Here is a 21,519-nt window from a genome sequence, read left to right on the forward strand (position 1 = left end):
CACCAAAATTGATATTTTACTTTAAAATACAGTAAAACGAGTAGGTACCTCCGGTCAATCCGAGTCGCAGTATAACCCGACCGCGTTAGGAAGCACCACGCGCTAATATGCGTAATAAGACGACGCATACTTTCTTAATTTGACACGATTATATTCAATGTATATGTCGTAGGCAAATAGTCTAATTCATCTCACTACAAACGGCGGCGTCGTCAATTTCTATTGGCTCGCTGGTTTGCGATTTGCCGAAGGCAATTTGCAGAAGTGTTCAGCTTATCAACGAACGCACCAAAACAGAATAGAATAGAAATGTTTTATTGCGACCATGTGTTCGTACAAATTGTGGTGTTGTAAAAATAAGGTTTAAGATACTTTATTTCTCAAAAGAATACATTTGATTCGCTTACTGAGAAACAATCAATTTCATAATATAGTAGTTTAAACAACATTGGAATTGGACTAAGGTAGGTAGGTACTTAAATAACATTCCGAGACTTACTATACTAATTAGTAGGTATCTGTGTTCTATATGCGTTGACACTTGTTCCATCCACCAGCAACACAAGATTCACACTACGATTAAAACCATTAATAATGTTTAAGAAAGTGATGAGAGAAGAATGTGAATGTGAAATACAGAAGTATTATAGTATCTTCATCATGTCGTCCAAACCGTATCCGGCGACGGCGACTCCTAAATATCTATCCCGGGTCGTTGTTGTGGTGGGCTCTGATGTGGCTGGCGAAACCGAACTTCCACTTGAAGGTTCGGTCACACGGCACACAATAAAGCTGGCCTGACGAATTGTGTGTGTGTGTGTTTTGCCCAATATGGTGGTAATTATGGATCTACCTACTCCACTCCAATCTCATCAGTCATCCCGTGATCATGGCACTTGCAACAGTGTCGAAATATCGGGAGTCTCATATCCCCATTTTAAACGCGGTAAGAACCCGTTATTGGCCCCGATTCCTGCAGACACCGCCTAATTTTATTTTAAGTTATATCCGTCATTTTCATATCCGTTGAAAAAGGAATGGGACAGATGATTCACAGCTCTTAATTTTAGGAAGAATGAGTAAATGAATGAATAACCCGGCCGAATCAAAAGGTACGTCGCTGGTATGCAATCCGTTTGATGTGCTGTCTACTTAACTGTGTCGGGTTATTGACTGATGTAAAATTTTTAGACGGTTGGTTTAGATTTGTGCTTAAAATTGACGTGTGTTCCATTAATTTTATGCTTGTCGATTACCCGTCCCTTTCCTTTTCGGCGGATAAGAAAATGACAGATATAACTTAAAATAAAATTAGATGGTATTTACAGGAATTAGCACCATTATGTGTTTTAATTATGATATCGGAAATGTTGTCATAGGCAATCGACGAACCCGAATATTCTATGTGTATTTACTAATGAAATAAACAAATTTTAATTATTAAGTAACTATATTTACCATTATGATTATTTTACATAGATGTAGACAAAAAGGAATAATATGGAGCTCATTCGGACACTCCATCTAATTTTATATAAAGTTATCCTTTATTCTATGTAAACAGAAAACCAGATATGCTCAATCCTATGACAAGCCGCCATTGCTAGCCCTTTGATGACGTAAGTGTTACCATTAAATTGGTATCTCCAACATTCCAAGGACGTAAATTTTATTATTGAAAATTAAGTGAATGACTTGTTGCGGACCCAACTAGTTGGCCACCTAGTTCCGCCCACATGCAACAGATGGCGCCACATTCAATAATGCAGTCTTCAAACAGTCGTGAAACGCGATATCGATGTTTACACAGCAAGACGCATATATACAACTTCCAACATAACACTGTTGGATCGTCGATCCCTAGTCACACTACCACCTTGTGGCTAGCGGGATACTATGCTCAGTTCGATACCCCGAAATCATCCTTTCGGCAGCACATCCTCGCCGCCAAAGACTAATATATTTAATTACTATTACTTGTCACATATATAAAAATACAATAAAACTGTAACTCTTTTTCAAAATTTCCTTTCAAAGTAAATATAAACACATTGGTCGTGGGTAATTTATTTTTTACAAAATGGCAACGCAGGGTGGGATGACGTCAGCTGGGCTTTTAAATTTGGACCTTGAAATGTTAGCTGTCAGTTTTGAGCAAGCCTGGTTTTCTTACACCACGGTCATGATATTGACTTCTGGTGTTAGAGGTAGGACCCCCGTCTGCTCGGTGCTGCGTAGCCGTGGGCGCTAGCAATGTCCGTCGTCGTGTCGCCGCCGCTTGCGCCGCGCGGGCGGCGCCACCAGCCCCGCGTGCGCCTGCGCCGCCAGCAGCATGCCCAACTGACACGCCGCCTATTATTATTATACTTCATTAAACCATTTTATGAATCAAATATAATAGCAATATGTATCAATTGTGTCATTTTATGAATCAATTATGCGGCTTTTTGGCGGGAAACGGGAACGGGACAGTTGCTTTCTTCATTGAATAATCTAAATAATTAATACGAAGTGGTGTATTGTGGTTAATGATCGCATTAAGTTAGTCGGAAGACATTCGCGAGTGTTATTATATAGGAGTATTCAATGAACAAAGTGTATCTGCCTATTTTCGCTTCGTGCCAGGAAGCCGCTTCACAACTCGAAAGTTTATGCGGACTTTTGAGTTAATTCGTTTGGGGTTCGGAGTAGGAATCTACTCCTTAGGGCTTAGGTTTCATCATCATCATCTTTCATCATTTCATCAATCATCAAGAAAAAAAAATACGTAAGACATGGCTGTATGGGCATAGTTCCCTTTGCCTTACCCTTCGGGGAAAACAAAAAAAAAGAATCAATTATGCCATTATATAAATTACGTGTGGCAAGGCTTTTTGGCGGGAGACGGGAACGGGACAGTTGCTTTCTTCATTGAATAATCTAAATAATTAATACGAAGTGGTGTTTTGTGGTTAATGATCGCATTAAGTTAGTCGGAAGACATTCGCGAGTGTTATTATATTGGAGTATTCAATAAACAAAGTGTATCTGCCTATTTTCGCTTCGTGTCAGGAAGCCGCTTCATAACTCAAAAGTTTATGCAGACTTTTGAGTTAATTCGTTTGGGGTTCGGAGTAGGAGTCTACTCCGAGGGTGGGGGCTTAGGTTTCATCATCATCACCTTTCATCATTTCATTAATCATCAAGAAAAAAAATACGTCAGACATGGCTGTATGGGCATAGTTCCCTTTGCCTTACCCTTCGGGGAAAACAAAAACAAAAAAAAAAAAAAAATTACGTGTGGCAAGTTTTTTTACCAAGTGTACCATTTTTTTACCAAGTGTACAAGTGTACCATTTTATGAATCAAGTGTGCCATTTTGTGAATAACGTGAAATATGTATGTGGTACCTCCTCGAACATGTCTCGCGCCATCTGGTAGACGCTGTGAGAACTGCTATTGTACATCAGCGCGTTGTTCAACATTAGGAGGACATCGCGTTGGAACTCCGCTGTCGTTCTGTTGATGACATAAGTAAGTAAAATCTTTATTTCCTCTACAATAATACATAGATACATAAAAAATACATACAAATATACAATATTTGTAGAGGCTGGAGCCTAAACTAGGATACCCTGTGTTTTAGGACTCCAGGCCTTCACAGTCCAGAAAGTCATGGTCAAGAGAAAATAACAAAATAGAAAAAATTAATAAAAATAGTTAACTTGAATTAAACATAGACTAAATCACAAAACATTTTTTAAAAAGAAAATATCAATTCTATAAGTGCTTTTTTCTACTCCTCTACTTTAATCTGGCATTTAAATAACCAAAAAGTCTAATATAAGTACATACATAATTAAACTCTTTGAAAAAGTGTACGCTCTATGGCCTATAAAAGCATTGTTTACAAAGTGTAACTGTACTATAATGTCGCCAAAAAAGCATTGTTGTTGTTTTTTTTTTTGACCTGGAAACTGGCACCTTTACTTTGTTTGGTGCCATAGATATACTATAAAAAAAAAGTATACATTTGCCGCCATTTTCCCGCGCGTTGGAAAATAAATTGGAAAATTTTTGTGTTTCGTTTAAAATTACGTCGTCGTAGAAAAAGTATTGTATGCAACGTTGTATAACTAGGTCAAAAAATGCTCGTGGCGTCTCTTATTGCGATGTTCGCCAAGGCTCACATCGCAACTCACGCCACTCGCATTTTTTGACCCTTCTTATACAACTGTTGCATAAAATACTATTATGTGTGTGTGTGCGTGTGTGTGTGTGTGTGCGTTTGCGTGTGTGCGTCTCACTTCTATTTAATTATGTCTAATAAATTCTCTGTTTCGTCATAATTAAAATTCTGTAACCATACCGCTACTGATTTTTTACATTGGTAAATGTTTAATGGGTAAATTTTAATATCTTTATTACATTTGTTATAAAAGTAAGATCCTAGAAAGTCATAGAATCTTTTTGAAAAAGCTGTTTTAAATAATCTAGTAGGACAGGCAAGGTCATGTCTTCTCGTATTTTGAGTGAAGGTAGGATCATAGGTTATTTGCGAGTGTCTTTTGAGGATAGCAATGAGAGCGTCTGGCGAGTGTCTTTTGAGGATAGTATTTGCAATGAATAATTGACGAACTGTTAAAACTTTACATTCTTCGACATAAACATATTATTGTTAGAAATAACAGCCCCCATGGTCTGGAGTACCTGGTTCGATTCCCGATGGGGGCATTGACGAAATCACTGTACGAGACTGTCTGTAAATAAGCCACAAGACAAGACATTCACAGGAGAACCTATTTTAAGGTGGGCAAGGTTGGTGGAACCCACCTGATAGCCCCAGAATCAATGTTCCGTCGTATGGTGGTCAGGTCCATGGGGCGTTTGACCACCATGCTGTACCCTGGAGCCTCCTCATCTGTGATGGGCCGCAGAAAGATGGAAGCGTACTTGTGAGCGCATAGTCTGAAACATTACAATAATAATAACAGTTTACTTCAGACTTATGAATCATGAGTACCATTTTGTAAATGAAGTGTACCATTTTATGAATGATGAGTACCATTTTGTAAATGAAGTGTACCATTTTATGAATGACGAGTAACATTTAGTAAATGAAGTGTACCATTTTATGAATGATGAGTACCATTTTGTAAATGAAGTGTACCATTTTATGAATGATGAGTACCATTTTGTGAATGAAGTGTACCATTTTATGAATGATGAGTACCATTTTGTAAATAAAGTGTACCATTTTATGAATGACGAGTAACAGTTAGTAAATGAAGTTTACCATTTTATGAATGATGAGTACCATTTTGTAAATGAAGTGTACCATTTTATGAATGATGAGTAACATTTTGTAAATGAAGTGTACCATTTTATGAATCATGAGTACCATTTTGCAAATGAAGTGTACCATTTTATGAATGAAGAGTATCATTCTGTTTATGAAGAGTACCATTTTATAAACGATGAGTAGCATTTTGTGAATGAAGAGTACTGTAAAGCAAACAGTAACAAAACTAGAAATAACAAATAGGTGGAGGCGGTTTCATCGAGTTTATTCACTTTCTTATATAGATCAAAAATATAATATAAGGCGGAATACGTGTGCAAAATATATCGAAACAACGTTGCGCACGGCGCCGTAGGCACTCTCTGTCATAAGACATTTATTTATTATTATTATTATTATTTACAATAACCCGCCTTCCAGCCAGAACCAAAGCCAGAGTTATGAGTACCATTTTTTGAATTAATAGGTACCATTTACCATTTTATGATTGAATTGTACCATTTTTTAAATGAAGTCATTTTATAATAGTACCATTTTATCAATGAATAGTGCTATTTTTAAATGAATAGTGGCATTTGATGAACGAATAATGCCATTTTACGAATAGACAGTGCCATTTTATGAATGAAGTGTACCATTTTATGAATGAAGAGTGCCATATCCATATAACATTGTACGTTATGTACGTACTATAGAAAATAATAGAAATTGTTTATTATAAAAGGACGCCACACACAAAGCCAAGACAATAACATCACTTCAAAAAATTTTCACAAAACAATTACAAAAAGCATAGAGGATGTTGGTGGATGTCCTGAGATAAAAGGGCCTCACTCAGCACAAGTAAGTGAGAGTAAGACATTTAAAAAACGTCTAAAAAATTGGCTAGTTGTTAAGGAATTTTATGACTTCAATGAATATTTTCAGCAAAAATGATATTTAAAATTGACAAATGTTTATAATGTGACAAATTATTAGGTACTTGCTTATTTCCTTGATGCTTAATAATGACATTATTTGTAATATTGTACGTCTGACATGGACATGCTGTTGAGACAATATTATAATGTTTGACACCTGCAGGTATGTACCTACACAGCTTCTCAATAAATGTTACTTGTTTCTTGTTTAAGTCGCGGCGTGAACCACGACGCTTGTGGTCCCTGGTGCGTGAGGGTATGTAGTTACGTACCTGCTGTATACAAGCATGACCGACTTCTTCCACAGCCGGTGTTGGCGCTCGGCGTCGCTGTGCGGGGACTCCGGGGCCGACGCCTCCGCCGCGCTCTCAGACCCCGAGCAAGCTGTCGGGACAAACCAATTTGATTCATTTTAAAAAAATGGCTGAAGCCGCTGTGTTCAATTGCGCATAGATGCATAGGCGCCCGCGGCTTCGGAGACCCGGGCCTATAACTTATTAAATCAAACCAATTAATTAATTAATTATTATTTTTTTATTGTTGTTGTTATTTTTATTGTTATTTATTATGGAAAAAAATATATTATGCAACAGCCTCCGTGGTCTAGTGGTTAGAGCGTTAGGCTCACGATCTGGAGGTCCGGGTTCGATTCTCTATGGGGACATTGTCGAAATCACTTTGTGAGACTGTCCTTTGTTTGGTAAGGACTTTTCAGGCTTGGATCACCTGATTGTCCGAAAAAGTAAGAAGATTCCGTGTTTCGGAGGGCACGTTAAGTCGTTGGTCTCGGCTATTAGCCCTAAAAACACCTCCACCAACCCGCATTGGAGCAGCGTGGTGGAGTATGCTCCATATCCCCTCCGGTTGATTGAGGGGAGGCCTGTGCCCAGCAGTGGGACGTATGTAGGCTGTTTATGTATGTATTTTTTTTTGTTTTTTTTTTTATGTGTTTTGGTGTCGTATTTAAATCTTGTTACTAATACTAGGTTAAGCTTTCTGTTATTAACATAATGGTGCTAATTCCTGTAAACGCCATCTAATTATTTTTTTTGTTTTGGTTTTCCCCGAAGGGTAAGGCAAAGGGAACTATGCCCATACAGCCATGTCTGACGTATATTTTTTTCTTGATGATTAATGAAATGATGAAAGGTGATGATGATGAAACCTAAGCCCCCACCCTCGGAGTAGACTCCTACTCCGAACCCCAAACGAATTAACTCAAAAGTCCGCATAAACTTTTGAGTTATGAAGCGGCTTCCTGGCACGAAGCGAAAATAGGCAGATACACTTTGTTCATTGAATACTCCAATATAATAACACTCGCGAATGTCTTCCGACTAACTTAATGCGATCATTAACCACAAAACACCACTTCGTATTAATTATTTAGATTATTCAATGAAGAAAGCAACTGTCCCGTTCCCGTTTCCCGCCAAAAAGCCAACGCCATCTAATTTTATTTTAAGTTAAATCTGTCATTTTCTTATCCGTCGAAAAGGAAAGGGACGGGTGTTTTCTTTTTCTTTTTTATCATCACGGAATCAGCACCAATATAGGACTAGCTTCCGAAATATTTGAATTTGAATATACTCACTTCTAGAATCCGGTTTCTTCTTTCTAGAATAATCGCGCTTCTTTTTCCCATCTTTTTCTTCTTCGCGACTTAGCTGTGAATAAAAGAACATTTCATATGGATATCTCACCGTGCGTATTTTTTACATCATCATCACCAGCCCATTAACGTAAGTGAGTAGTCATGAGCCATGTCAGGGGCTTTTGGCGGGTCAATAGTAACCCTGACACCAGGGTTGATGGGGTTGGTATTCCACCTGACAACCCACACGATAAGATTAAAAAAAATACCTCCATAGGTGTGTCGTCATCAGTCTCCGTGTGGGTTTCTTCAGGTTCCATCGGCTGCTCCTCTTTCACTTCCGGTTCCTGTGGCTCCGGTTTCCCCTCCGTCTCCTCCCTCACCATTTCCTTCAGAGGAATGGAATCCTGTGTCCAAAAATTTTTATTTATCAGCTCATCCATGTAATAGCACAATCAATAGTAACCCTGACCCTATGGTCAGGTATGGTATGGTATGGTGGTGGTATGGTATTCTAACGTGCCTTCCGAAGCACGGATCATCTTACTTTGATCAACTTTTTATTATTATTATTTTTAGTGTCGGACAATTAGGAGATCAATCACACACACTGACGTCCGTTTACGATAACGTCAATGTGTAGTGTCTGTGTAAAACGAGGTTGTTTGTATGAAGTGTCTGGGGTTTGCCTTGACACCAAGTTCAGATTCAAAAATATCTTTATTCAGTAGGTAACATAGTTACACTTTGAATCGTCAATTTTTACATAACGAACGTCTCATCCGCCTAAAACTACTGCAGCTTCACAACCTGTATAGCCGGGGAAAAGAAGCTGCAAGAAAAACCTCGGCACAGGGCCCTAGACGTTCTTTAAAAAAATAAAAAATAAACATAAAATATTGGTATACAATTGAGTAATTTAGCTGCCTAATATCAGTTCTCAGACAGTTAATCTCATGCATTCGTATCTTCTAAATAATCACTAACTTTATAATAGCCTTTTTTGTAAAGTTTCTGTTTAACTACTGTCTTAAAACAGTTGATAGGCAAATTCTGATTGTCAATGGGAATCCTATTGTAAAAACGTATACATTGCCCCTTAAAAGATTTAGTGATCTTATGTAATCAACTGACTTGTAAAGCAAGTTTATTTTTATTCCGGGTCAATGTGTAGTGTAACAGCCTCCGTGGTCTAGTGGTTAGAGCGTCAGGCTCACGATCTAGAGGTCCGGGTTCGATTCCCGATGAGGACATTGTCGAAATCACTTTGTGAGACTGTCCTTTGTTTGGTAAGGACTTTTCAGGCTTGAATCACCTGATTGTCCGAAAAAGTAAGATGATTCCGTGCTTCGGAGGGCACGTTAAGCCGTTGGTCCCGGCTATTAGCCGTAAAAAACACCTCCACCAACCCGCAGTGGAGCAGCGTGGTGGAGTATGCTCCATACCCCCTCCGGTTGATTGAGGGGAGGCCTGTGCCCAGCAGTGGGACGTATATAGGCTGTTTATGATATGATATGAATGTGTAGTGTCTGTGTGAAACGAGGTTGTTTGTATGAAGCGTTCGGGGTGTGCCCTGACACAAAGATTGATGAGGTGCACGAGAGAAGAGAAAAAAAAACCTCTCTCACCTCAGCGTCGTCATCTCTCTTCACATCTCCCGCCATCTCCTCCACACTCTCTTCCGTCTCACTCTGCTGCGACTCCGACTTCTCCTCTTCTACTAACTCCACTTTGATCTCTTGCACTGCGATTTCCGGTTCCGGTGGCAGCGGCGGCTCTGGAAATAATAATGACATGGTATAAGAAGGCTGAGGAGCTCGGTGGCGCAGCGGTTAACGCGCTCGGTCTGCGATCGTTGAAGTTAAGCAACTTTCGCAAAGGCCGGTCATAGGATGGGTGACCACAAAAAAAAAGTTTTCATCTCGAGCTCCTCCGTGCTTCGGAAGGCACGTTAAGCCGTTGGCCCGGCTGCATTAGCAGTCGTTAATAACCACCAATCCGCACTGGGCCCGCGTGGTGGTTTAAGGCCCGATCTCCCTATCCATCCATAGGGAAGGCCCGTGCCCCAGCAGTGGGGACGTTAATAGGCTGGTGGTGGTGATGATGAGAAGACCAGATACATTCAAAGATCAAAAGTTCAGACACTGAGCCCAGCGAATTATTCTTCTTCTTCTTCCATCGTGTGGGTTGTGAGGTGGAATACCAACCTCATCAACCCTGGTGTCAGAGTTATTACTGAGCCGCCAAAGCCCCCTGACATGACTCATGTAACGACTACATACTTACATCAGAAAGTAGTAACCGGGACCAACGGCTTAACGTGCCACCTGACACCTGTTCTTTAGGAACATCTTCTAGAAGCTTCTAGAAGGATCTAGAAGGATTCAGTGCGCGACCAACCTGCTTGTTCCTGGCGGTCGCTGTCAGGCAGTGGTATGTCAGCAGGGTCCAGCTCCATTGGCTGATGTATCAGGCCGTGGTCCTCTGATGGTGGCGGTATCGGAGCGTTCTAGAAGCTTCTAGAAGGATCTAGAAAGATGAAGTGCATGACCAACCTGCTTGTTTCTGGCGATCGCTGTCAGTCAGTGGTATGTCAGCAGGGTCCAGCTCCATTGGCTGCTGCACCAGGCCGCGGTCTTCTGATGGTGGCGGTATCGAGGCGTTCTAGAAGCTTCAAGAAGTTTCTAGAAGGATCTAGAAGGATTCAGTGCACGACCAACTTGCTTGTTCCTGGCGGTCGCTCTCAAGAAGTGGTATGTCAGCAGGGTCCAGCTCCATTGGCTGCTGCATCAGGCCGCGATCTTCTGATGGTGGCGATATCGGAGCGTTCTAGAAGCTAGTAGAAGTTTCTAGAAGGTACTAGAAGGATGCAGTGCGCGACCAACCTGCTTGTTCCTGGCGATCGCTGTCAGGCAGTGGTATGTCAGCAGGGTCCAGCTCCATTGGCTGCTGCATCAGGCCGTGGTCCTCTGATGGTGGCGGTTGAGGTGTGTCATTTGTGGCTGGCTCGGGGGCAGTATCCTCTTGCTCGTTTCTGGAAGGATAAGTTATTGATGTAATAAGGGACATATAGGAAAGGACTTCTTCGTCTTCTGTTAAAACACATGTCTTTTATTTTTCCACACCAAAACTAGACAACATCACAAATCGCCATCTTCTAATGAATCTAAATTAAAAAGTTAATCCACTTCCGCTTCCTGTTTTCCGTCTCTCTTTCTCTCTCATACTTTCTCGCTCCAAACGTTCCTTTTCATGGATAATATTACCTTTATATTACCACAATCATTATTTATAACGGCATCGTGGTCCAGTGGTTGAGTGTTGTGTTCACTATCCGGAGGTCCCAGGTTCGAATCCCGGTGGGAACAAATCACAAAAATCACTTTGTGATCCCTTTGCTTAACCACGGGCCCCTGACATGACTCATGTAACGACTGCATACTTAAATCAGTAATTAATAACCGTGACCAACGGCTTAACGTGCCTTCCGAAGCACGGATCATCTTACTTTCGACTAATAGAGTGACAAGTCTGTAATGTCCTAACCAAACCACCGGGATTCGTACCCGGACCCTCCGGATCGTGAGCTCAAATCTCAACTACTGCACCACAAGGGCCGTCAGCGGGTCGGCGGGTAGTGTATTCATATTTATATTCATATAATTTATTGGTAATATTTCATATTACACGTCAAGATCAAAATTACAATATTTGTATGTCTTAAGTGTATGTATGTCATACTCACATCTCTTCTTCAGCGAGTGCCGGTACATCTTCTACATTCACTTCTTCCTCTATCTCCTTCTCTGGCTCGGGAGTGGACACCTCTGACTCTCTTAACTCTTCTTTTATCTGTAATTATTAGTATTTCATTATCTGATCCTGAAAATTAACAGTTGTCAATCATTCGTCCCTTTCCTTTTCGGCGGATAAGAAAAGGACAGGTATAACTTAAAGTAAAATTAGGAGGTGTAGGAATCAGGGCCATTATGTACTTATTTACACTCGTTACCATGTTAAAATATGTTTTAAGCGAATTAATGACTATGATTATGACAAAGTGAGTGATCTCTCCGACCGATTTCGGCCATGGTGACCACTTCGACTCCTAGTCGGCACGACGCTGATGCGCCCGAAGATGGCTTATGTAGCCTATCTTTACAGTGAACTCCCGCGCACAGTGTGGGCACGTGAACACACCGTTTTGGTAATCATAATGAATAGCGGCAGGGGGAGGGCCTTCAACTCATCACGTTTAGCGTCGAGGTCTGCCGTGCGCTGTTGCTCGAACTCGTGTACTCGCCTCATCACCAGCGTGCGCCATTCTGGGCGCTGTGCTGCCAAACCCTCCCATTGAGAAGGCTCAATGTTGCATCTTTTCATATGCCGCTTCAGAACATCTTTATACCTCAGGAGTTGTCCGCCATGTTTTCGCTTACCCTCCTCAAGCTCAGAATAAAAGATGCGCTTCGCCACTCTCTCCTCCGCCATACGTGTTACGTGACCACACCACCGAAGCTGCCGACGCATCAAATAGGCCTCAATACCACCGATATTGGCTCGTCGCAGCACTTTAGGTTAGGTTAGGTTCGGTACCCCCTGCCTGTCGTAAGAGGCGACTGAAAGGGGACACTGGAGATCGTGGGTGGTAAGGGCGGGGGCCCGAACCGCCCAACACACGGTCTCCGGGAGGGACGGCAACGCGACATGGCCTCGCGTTGCTGTAAATGCGGGATGGCGTAGGGGTGGGGACCTACCCCGGGACGCGCTTTTTTATAGCAGGCGCGAGGGAAGCACCGGTGCGTTCGTTAGAGATCCCGGAGCTTCCCGACATGCGCATCAGAGGGCCATCGGAGGGGTTTTAGTCGGTAAGACTCCGACATAACCTCGTCACTCCCCCGGGTGGCGAGGTATCCATGAGGATTTCCCCTTCGTTACCAAAAAAAAAAAAGGTTAGGTTAGGTTAGGTTAGGTTTGGCTCGTCGCAGCACTTCAGTGTTACGTATTCGGTCAGACCATCTGATCATCATGATGGCACGTAGGCATTTTAGATGAAAATGATCCATGACAAAGTATACAGTAAATGGACAAAGAAAAAAACTTACTTTCTGGTGGTGTGGCGGTACTTTGATCTCGGGCGCTGGGAAGCGCACCTCGGGCTGCGGAGCACCCGGGGGCTCTGCTGCCGGCTCCGGTGGCTGCCCTGTCGTCTGAAATTTTAAATGGTAACACATAAACAGCATATAAAAAACTTATAAAACCTTTATTGTACCATGTTTTATGAGCAAATAAATAATTTTGAATTTTATATACAGAAAATTCAACAAACAAAGAAACTGCCAACATTTAAGAACACACAACAGTGGGGGGTTAAAATGGCCACATCGAAGCAATTCATCTAAGAAAGCAATATTGTTATTTGACATTTGTTTGCACTGCGCACTTACTTTTATATGCGCAAATGTCAAATAGCAATATTGCTTTCTTAGATGAATTGCTTCGATGTGGCCATTTTAATCCCCCCAGGTATAACTTAAAATAAAATTAGGGGGGATTGTTCTCCTTAACGTGTGGATTGTGAGGTGGAATACCAACCTCATCAACCCTGGTGTCAGGATTACTATTGAGCCGCCAAAGGCCCCTGACATGGCTCATGTAACGACTATTTACATACATCTGTAAGTAGTAACCGGGACCAACAGCTTAACGTGCCTTCCGAAGCACGGATCATCTTACTTTCGGACAATCTGGTGATCAGCCTGTAATGTCCTAACCAAATTAGGGACCACAAAGTCATTTTTGTGATATGTCCCGGAAATCTGATGGGAGAAAAAGGAAGTTTACATCCTGATTGATACATTAAAATACTTACATTTTCCACATCCATAGGTATAACTTCTTCCGATGGCGCCTCCGCCACAACTGGTTCCTCCTATGAATGAATAATAATAATAATTGGCTAGTTTCAAATTCAAAAATATCCTCATTCAGTTGGTAACATAGTTACACTTTGAATCGTCAATGTTTACATAACGAACGTCTCATCCGCCTAAAACTACTGCAGCTTCTCACAACCTGTATAGCCGGGGAAAAGAAGCTGCGAGAAAAACCTCGGCACAGGACCCTAGACGTTCTTTAAAAAAAATAATTAACTTTCCTATTTCCTAGGGCAAATCATGGTAGAAGAATACCAGCGGGCTTAGCACCGTAAGCACGCGACTCTTTCTCGCCGCGACAGAGATCGTCTGTCTCTTTCTGTGCAGTACTGTGAGAGAGTGACGGGTGACGTACGTCGAGGCGAGAAAGAGTCGCGCGCTTACGGTGCTAAGCCCGCTGGTATGCTCAAAACTGACAGCTAGCATTTCAAGCCCAGCAGTGGGATCTTGTAGGCTAGATTAGATTAGACATTACTCTAATAGCCTCCGTGGTCTATTGGTTAGAGCGTTAGGCTCACGATCTAGAGGTCCGGGTTCGATTCCCGATGGGGACATTGTCGAAATCACTTTGTGAGACTGTCCTTTGTAAGGACTTTTCGGGCTTGAATTACCTGATTGTCCGAAAAAGTAAGATGATTCCGTGCTTCGGAGGGCACGTTAAGCCGTTGGTCCCGGCTGTTAGCCGTAAAAACACCTCCACCAACCCGTATTGGAGCAGCGTGGTGGAGTATGCTCCATACCCCCTCCGGTGGATTGAGAGGAGGCCTGTGCCCAGCAGTGGGACGTATATAGGCTGTTTATGTAGACATTAGTCAGTAATTACGGTAAAGGGCCTAGGGAACGAGATAACTAGGTGATGTTGATATCGAATTGCCAGAATCTTGGTTACCTTAATGTCCTCGGCGACCTGTTCTGCGTCAGTTTCTGTCTCCATTGGCGTCTCGACCTCCTGGTCGTCCTTCTTGAACGCAGGCTTCTCCGCGGGCCTGAAGAGGACATAATCATCATAAAATGTGTTTATGTCCATGGTATAAGAAGACCAGGGCGCTTAAAATGGCCACATCGAAGAAAGCACTTAATTTTATATGCTTTTATAGTTTTATTGCTTAAATTTATTATTGAAGAAATTCATCTAAATGAATTTCTTCGATGTAGCCATTTTAACCACCCAGGTATGCTCAATCCTATGACAGGCCGCCATTGTTAGATAGATAGATAGATAAAATACTTTATTGAGCACAATGGACACAAAATACAGAGATAAGGACAGCATATACAGAAAAGCACAACAGGCGGCCTTATTGCTCATGCAGCAATTTCTTCCAGGCAACCTTTGGGTACAGGAAATTTTGTACAAGTATAATAATAGCGGGTTAGTGCATTCTAACAAAATAAATAATTAAAAGAACAACCTACATAAAATAAGTATATTTAACTACATATTTATATTGTACATAAATATACAAAATTATATATATATATATATATATATATATATATATATATATATATATATATATATATATATATATATATATATATATATATATATATATATATATATATATATATATATATATATAACTATTATTCATAACTAAATAATTATACATACATATAAAAACATTGTTACCCATTGCTAGCCCATTGATGACGTAAGTGTTACCATTAAATTGGTATCTCCAACATTCCAAGGACGTAAGCGGCAAAGAAAGAGGGTAGACAGATATGTCTGCCCGTAGAAAATTATGGATCTACCTACTCCACTCTAATCTCATTAGTCATCCCGTGATCATGGCACTTGCAACAGTGTCGAAATATCGGGAGTCTCATATCCCCATTTAAACGTGGTAAGAACCCGTTATTGGTGCTAATTCCTGTAAACACCATCTAATTTTATTTTAAGTTATACCTGTCATTTTCTTATCCGCCGAAAAGGAAAGGGACGGGTAATCGACAAGCATAAAATTTATGGAACACACGTCAATTTTAAGCACAAATCTAAAACAACCGTCTAAAAATTTTACATCCGTCAATAACCCGACACAGTTAAGTAGACAGCACGTCAAACGGATTGCATACCAGCGACGTACCTTTTGATTCGCCCGGGTTATTCATTCAATTACTCATTCTTCCTAAAATTAAGAGCTGTGAATCATCCGTCCCTTTCCTTTTCGACGGATATGAAAATGACGGATATAACTTAAAATAAAATTAGGCGGTGTCTCCAGGAATCGGGGCCATTATGTGCTTTAATTATGATAATAACCGCGTAAACTTATAACAATGTATAATTCTACAATAAGTCACGTCAAAAAAAAAGGTACGCGCATACTCACCTCGGGTTGTTGGGTTTGTGTATTGCTGTGACGGGTGGTATGTTAATATCTATGTCCCGGAAAGCGTATACGTCTTCAGCCTTTATTTCTATGTCGTCGATGTCTACCGCGGGTGCCGGCAGCGCGGGCGCCGCTGTGTTCGCTGTAACCATAATCACACTTTATTCAAAATCAGCATGTTGGCAACACCAACACGCGCGCGCATGCGCGCAGCAACAAACACCAGATCAGACGTCCACTTCTCGATCGACTCCGCCGCCGCCGCACGCGCGCTTGTTAATTAATTCGTCATACTACTTAAGTAATTCGCTGTAATCTTTCTCCCGACGACCCGATTACTCTAGCCATAGAGGCAGCCAATCAGCTCGCGACACCAAACACTTCAGGACCCCGATACCGACCCCGCCGGAGTGGTCGACGATTTCCCTCATTCAGCGCTTATCATATTAAAAAAAAAAGCTGTAATCTTTAAATACATTTTATAATTGTACTTGGCGTTGTTTAATTTAATAAATAGTCAACAAACAGTCTACTAAACAACCCCTTAGGGGATGAATAGGGCAAATAATAGTCAAAACCTCGCTGTACTTTTGAGTTGCTGCTCGATCTGCTGCAGATGTCTATTTATGTGTTCTGTGGCTATGTGCTTCTCATGGGGACTGCCGCTCCCTGTCATCCCTTTAGGGGATGAATAGGGGACACATAGGGGATGAATAGGGGATAAATAGGGGACAAATAAGGGATGAATAGGGGATAAATAAGCGATGAAACTTAAAACCCCACTGTACCTTTGAGTTGCTGCTCGATCTGCTGCAGCTGGCTCTTGATATGTTCTATGGCTATGTGCTTCTCGTGGGGGCTGCCCCCTGGCTTCTCCAGTAGCATGGAGAGCGTCGGCGCCCCCGCTGACGGAGATATTGTCTCTGGAAGGCATGTTTAGTACATTACTTTTATTGTGGGGTCCAAAAATGAACTTGCTCAAACACGTAAAACCAAATGTAAGAAATGATTTTTATTATATTATGTCCCGTTACTTTTCGGCGGATGAAAAAATCAGCACCATTAACCGTGTTAACCTCAAACAATACATACATACATAAACAGTCTATATATGTCCCACTGATGGTCACAGGCCTCCCCTCAATCAACCGGAGGGGGTACAATGTAATGTACTATTATTAGGAGCTTACCCCACTTGCTTCTATGCTGTTCTGGGAGCAAATAAAAAACATAGAACACGTTCAGCTGCTTGTCTTCCCGGGCATGTCGTAAAAACCGACAGAGGGATTGTGTCCTCTAAATGACGGGCTAATGTTATGGGCGATAGGCTGATCCCTTATCACCATAAGGTTCATCATAATTCATCTTAGGACTTCGTATCAACAGTGGCTGCAAGTTGTGTTTGAGTACTTGTGGCTCTGCCCACCCCATTAGGGATTACGGGCGTGAGTTTATGTATGTATGTATGTAGGAGCTTACCAACAACAGTGGCGGGATGAGGTATATGTTGCGGAGTGGTCACCACAGGGGAGGACTTGAGTAGTGACGTCAGCAGCGGGGACGACGGCGGTGCGGGGGCGCCGGCCACTGTAACACAGAATAAAGAAACACAGGGTGTTAGCGACATCGTAACGAATACGGACGTGGTCTCCGCTTCTAGCATCAACACCTTCAAAAACAAATTGGACAATTACCATAAAACAGAGAAAGGAAAACACAACTGAATAGTTGAATACAGGCACTTATCAGTGAAAACTGCCTGCCTGAGTTAAATGCAAAAAGCTGTTATATTAAATACCTGCAGAATTGTTAGAAAATTTTTACAAACCGACATTCAACCTCCAAATTTACAGATTCAGCCAAATATACCCATCGCTACTCCAACAGACGTCGACCAAACTTTGACTGAACCAGACATTGAAACTGAAATACACTTGGCCTAGGCCCGTGTATTTCATTAGTACACCAATATTTCTTAAAAATATTGAGAATCTTAAAGATAAAAAAAAAAATAATAATAATATTGAGGGGGATGATTCAGACCATGTCTATGGAACACGATGTTCGTGCGTCACCCAACAGGGTCCACATAATATCAGCGTCGTGGTTCACGCCGCGACTTGTGCTGAGTGAGGCCCTTTTATCTCAGGACGTCCACCACCACCTTATGATCATTTCGACAAAAATCTGTCTTGGTTTTTTGTAATTGTTTTAGTGAAAATTTGATATGATGTTGTTGTCTTTTTTTTTGTGTGTGGCGTTCTTTCATAATAAACTATTTCTATTCTATTCTATATCATGATACTGAGTTAATATCAAGTGGAATCTATCGCACAATTCATGATGTTATATTCGTTTTTTTAAATTATTTTCAATTCTATACTTTTGCGATGGAAAATTCCACTTGATAACAACTCAGAGGGACTTTGAGGAGCTCGGTGGCGCAGCGGTAAACGCGCTCGGTCTGCGATTGTTGCAGTTAAGCAACTTTCGCAAAGGCCGGTCATAGGATGGGTGACCACAAAAAAAAAGTTTTTATCTCGAGCTCCTCCGTGCTTCGGAAGGCACGTTAAGCCGTTGGTCCCGGCTGCATTAGCAGTCATTAATGGGCTGATGATGATGTTGATGAGGACAGAAGAGGCAAGATGATTGGACACTTAACCTCTCATCTGCCGAGATACCAGACACAATAGATTTTACATTGTGTCTGGTCGAGATCCGCGTTCCGGCAGATGAGAGGTTAATAAGACACGATGAGTTTATTTAGAACATTATTGAAAGGAGGATTTAAAAAAACTATTTTATCTAGTTACCCGGCGCTGCCTGCGGCGCGTGCGCCGGCGGGCGCCACGTCCTCTCGGCGCGCGCACGTCTCTCCTCTCTTTCTTTCAGCCAGGCGGCGCGCCGCGCGCTCTCTCGCTCCCTCGCACGCTTGCCCGACTCTATCTCCGCCCACATCTCTCTCAGTCTCTCCTCTGACGTAGCCGGGTTGCGAGCTTCAGTTACTTCGTTCTGTAATTAAAAAAAAAAATTTAAAAAATAAAAAATCCTGACAGAAATAAAAAAATAATCCCTTTTTATAGGTGATAACCAATGATTGGGATAGGTAGTAACATTTTGTGGTTAATATTGTTAGCGATTGCGTAAATGTAGTCCAGAAGACTTAAAAACAGAGACAACACAATTGTTAATTAATTTCACAGACATAATGGTGTAGACGCCATCTAAATTTATTTTAAGTTATACCTGTCATTTTCTTATCCACTGTTCTTTTCTTCTTTCTTATTCATGATTCCGTGATATATCCCCACCAGGATTCGAACCTGGGAACGGGATTGTGAGCCCAACACTCTACCACTGGACCACGGAGATTGTTATGAGTCAGTGATAAACTATAGCTCAACCCAAACAGTTGTTTCCATTAATGAACCTAAAGTCTCCTCATATTACAATGGAATTCCTTTTTGTGAGAGTAAATAAGGTTTATTTATTATTATTATATCTAATTTTGAATGTGAATCTTTGGGTTTCATAACACCAAGTCCAATATCATACCTTTAATTGCTCATACTGCTGGTTCATCTCCGCGACTGTCTTCTGAATCTCAACAATTCGTTCTTGTGTGAGCCTCTTGAGTATACTCTCTTGAGGGGTCTCCACCGCACCCTCCGAACTCCGTTTCTTTCGTTTTGGAGTCTCCACATGTTCGAGTAGAGCTCCGTACTGGGCTGCGCAGCTGTGGATGGTATTATTGTGTCTAGATTTAGAATTCCAATAGTATCTAAGAAACGGCCTCCGTGGTCCAGTGGTTGAGCATTGGGCTAACGATCCGGAGGTCCTGGGTTCTAATCCCGGTGGGGACATATCACAAAAATCACTTTGTGATCCCTAGTTTGGTTAAGACATTACAGACTGATCACCTGTCTGAAAGTAAGACGATCCGTGCTTCCCGGTTGGTCCCGGTTACTACTTACTGATGTAAGTACGTAGTCGTTACATGAGTCATGTCAGGGGCCTTTGGCGGCTCGATAGTAACCCTGACACCAGGGTTGATGAGGTTGGTAATCCACCTCACAACCAACACGATAGAAGAAGATTGCCAGATTTAGGGGAGGGCAAAGGTGGCTACGCTGAGGCCTCTACAAGAGAGGGCTACTATTATTTTTTACTACCAGGAATGTTCCCAAAGTGGGAATACGTTTAGTTTTAGGTATCTTTCTTTCTGTATTTCTTTTTTGATTGCCTTGCCTTCGAAAGCTACACCAACTGCTTTTAATCTGAATGGCGTAATTACAGAAACAAAGCGATTATCGAAACAAAACAAATATGTTTACCTTTTTTGAGAGTACCAATCAGCTGGTCTATTAGCTTCTCCCACAGTTTTCAAAGCGCGGGAAACGGACATCCAGTTCTGGTCTCCACTTCTGACGACTGCAGATGCCAGACATAGCTGTTCTCTAATATTCCAAGTGTCTAAAGGTACTCTCTTCAGTTGCAATCGCTCCTGTATCGAACTCATTTCGAGGTTATGTTTAATATCACAGAATTTCACTCCCTTAAAACACTTTAAACATATTTCAAATCGTTTATTTTTAGTTCAATATAACTATTTGCTTTATTTAACGCGTATTGAGAACATAAAACATAAAATTGAATTGATAATAATGCAAATTATGACGCTTTTATTTTTTATTTATATATTTTTATTGTTGTTTGTGGGTGGAACAGCATTGGTCACGATCCATACATCCTTGTCTGACTTCCTTACAAACAAAAAGTTATGTACTAACAACGCCATCTATTGGCATTTTTTGTACAGAAATCAGAAATCAGAATCAGAATCATTTATTCAACGTAATTATCATGGATAAACTTGTTGAAGGTCAATGTAACATTTTTGAATTTACGTCATTTCGCAAGGTGTTATGGCTGAGGAGAAGAAATGACAAGAAACTGCAACAGCAACACATCTTTTAAAAACCAATGAGGATATACATTACAAGTTATTTAATAACTAGAGGAACACATTCAATACCAGACATTTTTATCATTTAGGTAGTCATTAATCTTATAATAAGCTTTTTTACATAAAGTAAGCTTCACGTGAGCTTTAAATTTATTTTCTGACAAATTTAAAATATTATCTGGTATTTTATTGTAAAAACGTATACATAACCCCAAAAAAGATGAATTTAATTTACTTAATCTAGAATTTTGAATAGCAATTTTATGTTTATTTCTTGTATTGTAAGTATGCCTTTCACAGTTTCTCGGAAGGAGAGATAAGTTTTTACGTACATACATAATGTTTTCATATATATATTGACTTGCGACCGTCAGTATATTTATTTCTTTAAACAGCTCCCTCAAAGAGTCGCGACAACGTACAATATCTCATTTTGTGAAAATGCGTTGTATATTTTCCCAATATTTTCCTATCTTAGTAACT

The 21,519-nt window shown here is 41.0% G+C and overlaps 1 protein-coding gene across 2 annotated transcripts; it reads right to left on the reverse strand.

Annotated features, from left to right (window-relative positions):
• Positions 1-1,431: 1,431 nt before the first annotated feature.
• Positions 1,432-20,766, reverse strand: LOC126379408 (bromodomain-containing protein 8-like). 2 transcript variants are annotated; one of them, XM_050028154.1, is made up of 18 exons: positions 20,405-20,766; positions 19,626-19,806; positions 18,884-19,082; positions 17,550-17,657; positions 16,859-16,993; positions 16,071-16,212; positions 14,621-14,717; positions 13,668-13,727; positions 12,901-13,005; positions 11,541-11,647; positions 10,681-10,829; positions 9,415-9,572; positions 8,065-8,202; positions 7,796-7,868; positions 6,474-6,585; positions 4,813-4,947; positions 3,390-3,498; positions 1,432-2,352 (listed from the first exon to the last, which is right to left on the reverse strand). In XM_050028154.1, exons 1-18 carry the CDS (start codon positions 20,587-20,589, stop codon positions 2,248-2,250), a joined length of 2,298 nt encoding a protein of 765 aa, XP_049884111.1. In that variant the 5' UTR covers positions 20,590-20,766; the 3' UTR covers positions 1,432-2,247. The 2 variants fall into 2 exon arrangements, with proteins under 2 accessions (XP_049884111.1, XP_049884112.1); XM_050028155.1 differs by having other exon boundaries at positions 9,424-9,572; positions 20,405-20,765.
• Between the last annotated feature and the right edge of the window lie 753 nt (positions 20,767-21,519).

This window comes from Pectinophora gossypiella, chromosome 29, assembly GCF_024362695.1.
Source record: "Pectinophora gossypiella chromosome 29, ilPecGoss1.1, whole genome shotgun sequence".
Taxonomy (NCBI): domain Eukaryota; kingdom Metazoa; phylum Arthropoda; class Insecta; order Lepidoptera; family Gelechiidae; genus Pectinophora; species Pectinophora gossypiella.